Genomic DNA, 10,124 nt, shown 5'->3' with positions numbered 1-10,124 from the left:
CGAAGCGGTCCAAACGTCCACTCATATTTGAACTTTCGATATAGAGAACAAACACGTAGAAGATTATAATATGTACTGTCAAAGTTGGAGATATTAATTATAGCTTATAGAGAACTAGATTTGAAAGAAAAAAAAATACTAATTTCGATAAGGAACCTCAGCTAGAAAAGCTATTATAAAAGTTACCACCTGACATAATAATGATAAACATATGTACACTAACCGTGAACAAATGATCACAAAATCAACAGGCTCTACCCCAAAACTGAAGACCATCATCCTAGCTACAAACACTGATATACACAACATCCACACCATCATCTAGGACCAGAGAGGCGCACAGCTGAAAGTAAAGCCTCACTATTGTAGTCTGACATCCCTGACGACATGCCCTCCTCGCTGCTCGATTTGAACGCGTTCGCATAGAGCCGATATCCAATTTGTGAGGAGACCGGTGGCTGGGGCACGTCGCAGACGCATTCAAGCATCTGGACAACCTTTGACATGGAAGGTCTCTGGTAGAAATCCTCCTGGATGCACCACAGAGCAACCTTGATCGCGATCTCCAATCGCTCATCCTTGTCACTGTACTTTAGCTTCGCATCGAAGATCTCACTTAGATCACCTTCCTCAAGTTTCTTGAAAGCGAAGGACGGGAAATGAGCTTTCTCTGAGCCTTCCACGGGATCAAAGTTTTTCCTCCCACTAATTATCTCCAGCAGAACCATCCCATAGCTGTACACGTCACTCTTCTCTGATATGGCGTAGTTGGTGATCCACTCGGGCGCAAGATAGCCCCGCGTGCCTCTCATCGTTGTGAAAACAAGGCTCTGCTCCCTACTCATCAACTTGGCAAGGCCAAAGTCAGAGACCTTCACAAGGAAGTTGTCATCAAGAAGAAAGTTCTCAGGCTTGATATCGCAATGAATGATCTTCGACTCACAGTCCTGATGGAGGTACGCCAATCCCTTTGCTGCTCCAAGTGCAATGTTAAACCTTGTATCCCAGTCCAAAAGAGGGTCGGCCTCTTTAGTACGGAAAATCCACCTTTCCAGAGACCCCTTCGCCATGTACTCATACGCAAGAAGCCTGTATGACCCCTCAGCACAGAAGCCTCGGAGTTTAACTAGATGGATGTGGTGGATGCTGCCAATTATCGTCACCTCAGAGCGGAATTCTTTCTTCCCCTGGCCTATGCTCTCCAGTTTCTTGACAGCAATGCGACTGCCATCTGGGAGTGTTCCGAGATATACAGATCCAAATCCTCCCTGGCCAAGCTTGTTAGAGAAGTTGTTTGTTGCATCTTGGAGCTCCCTGTAAGTGAACCGCACTGGTGCTCCAGATATCGTCTGCAGATATCCATCGTCTTCCGATGAACCAGCCTCATCTTGTGCAAATGAAGGATACCTCCTCCTCCTATAAATGAAGAAACCAGCATAAACAAGGACCCCTATGACAGCCAAAGTTCCAACTATAATGACAACAATAATGACAGTGTGTATTCCACTGCCATCCCCACTTCGCCCTGAGCCACTGCTAGAAACCTTGATGAAAGATGCAAAATCAGTTTCATTTCCACTCTGCTGCAAGCTACCAATCTGGCTAAAAAGGAAGCAATTGCCTGATTTCTGGTCAAAGAACATTGCAATGCATGAACAATTGCCCATGCAACTATTCTTGCAACCTGTGATATTCGTCTTAGCCACAGGTGAGGTGAAGCTAGTACCGACATACCCAACCCCGCTGTCCAGTTGAGCTAGCTGAAATATCTCTTTTGACTTACATGGTGATATGAGACCTGGGTCGCAATTTGAAAAGGAGCCAAGAGCTGAAGGGCACTGACATCCTGTCCCACTATTGCAAATGGAGTACGGTTTGCACTGGGTTGGCATGTCACATGAGTCCTGCGGGATTGCTTTTGGAAGAGTAGTCTTGCCACTCCCACTCTGCAGCATATAGAAGGCAATCGATCCATCACCACCGAGGACAGCAGCAAACGTGGTGTTGGCGACACCCTGCTGTGGCATGAGGAGCTGTGATAGAAGAGACCCTGACTGATCATAGAAGTGCCAAGAAGTTGAATTGAGGCTTGCGGAGTAGATGTCACCATTCTTGTTAACAATCAACTGACTATCCTGCCACGCAGACCAGTACTGTTGGGGGTTCTGGAAGCCTGCGTACAGCATCATGTCCCCGGATTTGATTTGAAGTGTATATGACATGTTCTGTCTGGTGGACTGACTGACAAGGGTCATCCCTTCAGTGAAGCTCTGGCCAGACAGAAGTGTGTTTGTTGGATAGTTGAAACTCTGCCACAGAGGAGAAGAGTTATCATTGCCGAGCACAACAAGATTGCCAGAGTCCAATAGCTGCATAGAGGCGCCTTTGCCAGAGACATTGGCAGTCCAGACGGTGGAGCCTGCAGACTGCAGGTAGGCATTGCCATCCTTGTCGAACTCAAAGCTATCTGAATGAGAAACCGGAGAGTTAGCATTGGCAGTCCAGACGACAGTAGTGCTACCCAGGTGCACCACCGCAAGAAGGTAGGATGTGCTCTCTGACACACTGCTGGTGACAAAACCAAAGCCAAACACTGAGCCATTCGAGAGCAGAAAAATTCCATTGTTATCAATGTAACCCATTTCCGAGGCACTGAACCCTGGTAGGAGAACATTTTTCTGAATACTTCCGCTGCATGTTATCCAGAGATTGGGTAGCACAAGCATCCACAGCAGAATGAAGCATAACGAAGAGCTGCAACGTTTGCTGCATGCTTTCATGCGTGTGAAAGATGAGCCCTTTTGGTTGCCAATCTTCAGAAACCATCCAGTCATTAACTTCGCCTGAAACGTTCACAAGGAAAACTATTAGATATGTTTTGAAAAAACAAAGATAATTAGAAACTTATTTGGTAGAGGAAATATTGGAGTCTATAGACTGAATATATTTGTGCTTGCAGCATTTCTGACAGGTTTTGTCGATAATTTGCATGCACATGCACTTGCAAGCATACAAAATAATATGACCATAAGCCATAAGGGATCTAAAGCACCGAAGCAGGTTATTTTAATATTGCAAATATATGATCTTCAATAATGCACTGCTAGCTAGCTGGTTTCTTATGCCAGATAGTAACAATAGATATTGAGTTGGCGGTGGGGCAGTCACCAATCCATGTTATAACAGATGTTTTTTTTCGATAAAGGGAATATATTAATATCAAAAAGATACCAATTACACCCAGCCTCTGCAACAACGCACCACCCTAATGGCACTACGGATGCACACAGCCAAAAAAAGGAAAAGAAAACTAAGAAACAAAAGTCCCGCTACAGTATCTCGGGCCTAACAACAGCAATACAATTTCATACCGCTGCTGTGAAGTCCGGAACACCAAGCAAGTCCCTCAACAGCGCGGAGACTTGAACCTCCCTTAGCTAGTCCTCCCCTCCGGCCTTCATGAACTTCTTTTCTTCCGACTTTCATCATGGATCCATAGTCACTTGATGTCAACACAGAAAAAGAGCTTCGCGCCGCTCCCTCCAGAACCAATCGGTCGGAATAAAAGCATGGGTGCGCACGACCGAATACCACCGTCCAGCAAACTCCAGGCAAAAAGCACTGTTACATTCGCCGGCGGAGCCTTCCGGAACTCAACACTCCGGCTAGATCACGAGTCCAAGCCTCCGGTAGGTCTTCCTCTTCACGCAAGAGAGACCCTAGGACCACCGCCTTTATTCAGGTCGGACCCCCACGTCGGCGACCATCCCGGGCTGGCCACTCCAACCCTCCACCGGCGACTCCGTCGCCGGCTTCCATGCATCTCCATCTCGCCGCCGGAACGCGGTGATAGATCGATAGATCCACCACCACCAACCGCAGGCCGACCCTCTCTGGCGAAGAAGAGGGCCACCTCCACCGTCGTACCCGAGGCTGCTGCCCCGGGCGACCTCGTGTCGCGGGTGAAGCCCGAGATCGCCTCCACTCACCGGCGAGAGGCGGGGGAAAATTGACGCAGGCCATGGGCCTGGCCGCCGCCCACCACCAGCCCCTGCCGGAGTGCTGCGGAGAGCCGACGGGAGGAGGGAGACCGCAGGCAAGCCGCCGCCGCCCATCCCAACCGCGCCGGCCGATCCACTAGGGGAGAGCCGACCGGAGAAGGGGCGCAGCGCAGGCCGCCGCCACCCATCCCATCCGCGCGTCCGCCATGCTCGAGGAGAGGAGATCCGGCCGCCGTCCACCATGCGTCGACGAGGAAGGGCCCCGCCGCCGTCACGCCCCGTGGGTCTTTGCCCCGGCGGCGCTACCGGCGGCGGCGGCGGTTAGGGCTGGGAGGATGGGGTGCGGGAGGCTGGGGTATGTTATAACAGATGTAGGTGGAACAATCGAATAACATCTGTTCTAGTACAGATGACAAAACGTCTTGCAACAATAAATATAGGATTGATGACAATTGCAAGTTTCCCCCCTTTTCTTTTTTGGAGAATCCGTATTTGTGAGTGCAAAGTAATGCGGCTATTATTCCATCTTGATGCTTGAAGCTGTGTTACCAAGTAGTAGCTTTCTGAGCAAAGTGTAAAGCATGACAGGCTCCCCCCTTTTGTTCACGGAAAGGGAACCAATCTACATCGTTTTCAAGACTTGTAATGTGAATTGGCCAATCATTTTAGTTTTAGCAGCATACCCTTTTGCACACTGAAATAGATGTATCAAGGGAGCAGAGGAAGATATCGGGTACTGATACAAAGAGGAATCGTTGGAAAAGAGCTGCTGATTGCAGTACCTGAGGTGGGAATGATCCCTGCTCAAGCTCCCCCAAATCCTTCCACAAACATTTGACAGTGTTTCAGACAGTTGAACCAAGGCAGGATCCTGCGTTCAAAGCATACGAGGAACAATTAGTAACGTGAAAGCACGATGAAGTTAGAGAAAGGGCTCCTGAATTAAAAACGCAAAAGGGTCAAATTGATTCCATAAACAACAATAACCCGGTACCGAGGCACGCAGTAGCAAGACTCTCCAAGTAAAGAAAGAAGAGAACTTGGTGACACGGCCATTTACATTTCCGTTGCAGCAAGAATTGTACCCAGCCAAACCGTTCCAATCTGAACATCTAACAAACTATAACTAACTTAAACCTCGTCCGTTTCTTGCTAAATTCGATCCTAATTTCACAAACCATTCGACAAGAGAGCACGGTCAGACGCCAAATTTACATGGAACAAGAAACCAGCAAACCGGCCGGAGCAGGAGCAAAAGGCGAAATTCACCTGGCTCCAAGAACCACACGGACACAGAAATCTGCAAAAGCGAGGAAACAGACCGCGACGCAACGGTAAACCACCAAGAGAGATCCATCATGGGCAGGGGAAACCCAGCAAGAACCCAGGACCCGGACAGGGCAAGATGAGAAAGAAGCGGGCGCCTCACCTGAAAGAAGAGGCCGGAGGATGCGAGGACCTCGGAAAAGATTTGGTGAAACTGGCGAGAGACTCGGGAGGAGACTCGAGTAGGATTGGGGCGGCGGTGGTGGTCGTGGGAGGGTGGTTGGGAGGTTGTAGCAGGCAGCAGGACGAATAACTACGGCGGAGGCAGGCGGGCGGTGGATGACATGGGTTGTGGGGTGGGGGTAGATGGATTGATGCAAGTGGAAGCGGGATGGTAATGCTCGCTCCTCCGTTTCTTCCTATTCTAATCACTAATCTTCTTCTTCCTCTCGTTGTTTATTTCGCTAGCTTAGTGCTAGTACATTTGTTTAGCGCGTACGGCGACGCTCCGAGCAACAGATGGATCTCGGCGACGCCCGCTCACGTCCATGGGAAATTTATACAAATTGTTTGGCGGATTATAAAACGCTGGTGATTTGCTAGTGCATTTAATTTTGTAGATCTCGGAGATCGCACGGCTGCGGCCATGCACGTGCATAACCGCTCTTCCGCAGTTGCGGCCAACCAGCAACATTTTTAATCAAATGAAGGCTACAAACTATAAAGGCATCCCAGATTTAATTCAAAACATTTTTTGCATATAAATTTTGGTGGGGTTGAAATTTTGATCTAATCACGCAATGGAGACGTAAAATCTGGATCCCTAGCAGTCTGCGGTTGTTTTCCGGGACCCGCTATGTCGTGACTGAATCGGCTATTTACAAGGAGGAATTTGCTTACCTCCCGCAAAAATGCCCCCCTTTTGTTTACACCTGCCGCTGTTACTGCTCAAGCCCTACACCACCTTCAAGCGGTTTCAAACTCTCTTCTCTAGACGTCGAGACGGCAAGCGGCGCGCTCTTCTTCGATCTACATTGGCGGGAACGAAACTACTTCCTCTTCCCCAAGATGTCCTATGCATCCTCCGCCTCTTCTAATGGGTGACCGTAACCAGTTTTGGTAGCTTAGTCTTTGACTATGTTCTAGATCCATATCTATCTTGATTTACATTGGTAGAAGATTGGTTAGTTGCGGTTAAAGATCTAAGCTGGTCGCTTGCCCTTGATCCTTTGTAGCAACTGTTTTTGAAACCGGTCATTTGTTAAAAAATATTTCTACATTTTACTATAAAGTAGGTTAAACTTTTAAAAAAGTAACTTACAAATACACTTATATCTGAAAGCAAGGGGTAGTATAATACTTGTGTCAGATTCCCCCTCTCCATAGACTGTTTCATCTATCCTACACTTAGGGTGCCATAAAACTTTGCCAAATATGGGACCAAGTTCGATATAGATGTTTCAAATAACTCCAAGGACATAAGAGAACTCTTTTTCTACTAATTACATTGGTCAAAAGAAGCCTGATGACCGGGTGTATACGTGAGCACGCATCCATTAGCTGACACATGTCACATTTTGTAATCCCCTGTTACCATCATTGTTGGGTTAGCAAACCACATCAGCACTAACAACACACCCAAATCTTACATTGGTCATGTTGGAAAGCTAGTCTAACAGTAATTAGGACATTTTCACAGGCATCCCCCATATACTGTCCAACATCAGCGCCGAACAAGAACTTTGGGTGCGCCGACAAGAACTACCGCAGGTTTGAGGTCGGGTGTCCACACCTGCGACCCCCAAATTGCCCCCCCTCCTGCCCCCAATATGTTTTCATTTTCATCTTTTAAAACATGGTCATATTTTTGATCTAGAAGGTTTGATACCATGCACTGCCAATAATTTAAACAATATTATAAGTACTACTTAGTTTTTTTAGCACACATGCTCAATAAGATCCAAAGTAAACATTTCGCTCATCACAAATTTGCCAAATCCTCTTCATATTGTCGTTGTTTGCATCACCAGCTTCCAGAAGATCAAGAAACATGTATTTCAACCTCCCTTTCTCCTCCTTTAGTTCTTTCATTTCACCACTCCATTTTTTTCTCCTCTAGCAGCAAGTTCCCCTTCTTCACCATATTGCCCAACTCAATCAAGTTTGCTCCTCACATTTCTCCTTCAATTTTGCCATGTATAGCTCCAACACACGACTCTCAATTGTATCCTTCCAGTTATTCACATCCCCAATAAGCTTGTGTACTTCTTGTTCACATTATTCTTCTCTTCAAACAAATTCTTAACCAAGTCAATATTTTGAATTTTTCCTGAATTTGACAACTGTTGCTATTCTCCTACATGCCCCCACAAAGTAGCTAGAGCACTCTGGCATGGCATAGGCCACTCGGGATCAGCCCAACCCACAAAGCCACATTTAATGTCATCCTACAAATATAAATTATGAGCAAACTTGAGTAAATCTAAAATATATAGCACACACTTTACATTGTGTTGTGAACACACATAGAACCGCCGGCCCGTGATCGTCCATTTGAAAGCAATGGTGTTCTCCGCCATACAACCATGCATGCGGCTACGCGGGGCCGATTCCGGATCAGCAACGGCGCTCCATGCTAGATCGATAGTCGCCTCCGACGCATAGTCGACCTGGGACATATTGGCAAAAATTCTATGCTAAGAAGAAATACTATTGTCACTGAAATCGAGGGGAGGAGAACTCACATCGATGAGCCAAGACTCATTGGAGGTCTCTCCATCGCGTCGGACGATGTCGATGGCAGAAGTCCGATGACTGAGGATTGTTGCGTCTTCAAACATTGGCAAGGCGATGGGCGGCGGCAGGCGAATTTGGCCTATTGCTATTTACACGCCGCCGAGCTTCTGGCGCGTCGAATCGTGGGCGGACAGCGGCGCGGGTAGGTCAGTGAGTGGGTGGGCGTGCTCGGGGGAAGAAAAAGTGAGGGGATGGCTAATGGATGTGAAAAAAGAGCCGCGAAGATATCCAACATGGCGAACCTTGCGACCATCGGAGCCCTGCATGCCGGGGCCGGCACGGTAGTGCCAAATCAAGCCCTTGGTTGATTTCTACATATGTCTCGGGAGCGAGAGCCACGAGGTCAGACGTCAATAGCCGCCATGTGCTTAGATCGTAACAGGTGACTGTTGGTCAAGTAGTCTCCGTTAGCTGATGATGATGTGATTGGCGGGAGAGCGCAAGTGGATAAACAGGTCGGCCGGCCCGGCCACAGCTGCGTTGGCGTCGCTGTGTGCGGTCGCAGTTTTTCTTGTGGTTGTTTCGGACGGTCTACATGTTGGTTGACATAGACCTCATGTGACGACGAAGCCGATGGCGGCCATGTTGTTGTAACCTTTTCGGACCAAGCGCGCGCGCGCACGGAAAAGTCTGCCAACCTTTCCACGGTCCTCCTCCTTGTACACCGCTGTCGTGTGTCTGCGTACCGATGGCGATCTCACGTACAGTGTGGACACACGGACGGAATTCCCTTTCTTCACTCCAAGGGTACATAGAGTAGGACATAGTACACATGGTTTTACATTTCTTTTAGATATATATATAAAAGTTTCTCTTATGTGAAGGCAGACGTGCCCTCGGCGGCATCCTATTTTTTTTTCTCTTGTAAGGGCATCTCCAGCGGCGCGACGCATTTCGGACACCCAAAATGTCCGCAGGCGTCCGTTTGCGTCGCCTGGCGGACGCGGAAATGGTCGCGCGTCCGTTTGCGTATGGGGCTCGCTCCAGCGGGGCGACGCATTTTCGGTGCAGGTCAGATTTCAAAAACGAGGAACTAGCGTTAACTTTGGATGAAATTTTACAGCCGCAAATTGAGGGCTGAAACAAGTTCATCACACTTTGCAGATGGTACAGCGCAAAGTGGAGTCCAAGAGGGGCACAACAAGGCCTGAACAACAACAAAAAATGTCCAAAAGGAGGCCAAGGTGCTGGGCGCATGGCACCGGCGATCAGGCGTCTCGCGCACGGATTTCGGCGCGCCTCTTCATGAACCAGGCCCTGGTGTCGTCGTCGACACTGCTCAAGTCGGCTAGCATGATCCTAGTGTCCTCTGTAAGGATCTTGGCCTGGGCGTCCATCCTCCTAACCTCGGCGTCAAGCAATTTGGCCTCGGCGTCTGCCTTTTGGACCTTAATTACCTCTTTCGCGAGGTTGTGGTAGATGGCAGTTGCGGCCTCTTTTTCCAGACGCCTCTTCTCGTCCCTAACAGCCAAGGCGACACGATTGTCGGCCATCAACTTCTCCATGCTCTGGGTGAATGCAAGGGCCTGCGCCTCCCGTTGTAGATCGGCCTTGGTAGCCTTATGGCCTCGGGGACGAGGTGGAAGGGCTAGACAGCCTTGATCGTCGTCTTCGCCGTCGAGGTTGATCGCTGTCCCATTCCTCACAGCTTCGGTGTAGGACGCAAAGCTTGGCATCCACTTGTTGGCGTCCTTGAGCACATCCCAGCAATGGACCATATGGAAGCCCTTCTTATGCGTCGCCCTGAACTTCTCCAAGGCGCGGGATACCTGCAATCATAGCCGCCAATGATGTACATACAATAATGCAAATAGTGTAGAATGATGATGGTTGTATCGTGTTTACCACTGTCATGACGCCAACGCCGCTTACGGGGTTGTTAATAGCATATTCGACCGCCGAGCAGAACTTGCTTGTCTTGTTTGATGTAGTTCCATCTTTTTCGGAGGGACTCTTCCATCCGAGGGCTTGTGATATGGTAGGGAGGGTGCATCCTGGTCTCGTTGTACTGCTGCAAGACCTTGGCCCAATAGACCTTGCCCTTTTGCTGCGCGCCATGAT

The 10,124-nt window shown here is 48.7% G+C and overlaps 1 protein-coding gene across 1 annotated transcript; it reads right to left on the bottom strand.

Moving 5' to 3' along the window:
• Window positions 1-126: 126 nt before the first annotated feature.
• On the bottom strand, window positions 127-5,636 carry LOC124685324 (G-type lectin S-receptor-like serine/threonine-protein kinase SD2-5). Its single transcript, XM_047219670.1, has 3 exons — window positions 5,431-5,636; window positions 4,784-4,872; window positions 127-2,843 (listed from the first exon to the last, which is right to left on the bottom strand). The coding sequence occupies exon 3, from the start codon at window positions 2,832-2,834 to the stop codon at window positions 318-320; it is 2,517 nt and encodes an 838-aa protein (XP_047075626.1). The 5' UTR covers window positions 2,835-2,843; window positions 4,784-4,872; window positions 5,431-5,636; the 3' UTR covers window positions 127-317.
• Window positions 5,637-10,124: the final 4,488 nt, after the last annotated feature.

Source organism: Lolium rigidum, chromosome 1 (genome assembly GCF_022539505.1).
Source record: "Lolium rigidum isolate FL_2022 chromosome 1, APGP_CSIRO_Lrig_0.1, whole genome shotgun sequence".
NCBI classification, from domain to species: Eukaryota; Viridiplantae; Streptophyta; class Magnoliopsida; order Poales; family Poaceae; genus Lolium; species Lolium rigidum.
The sequence above is the reverse complement of the archived record's forward strand: the minus strand, read 5'-3'. Positions and strand labels throughout refer to the sequence as shown.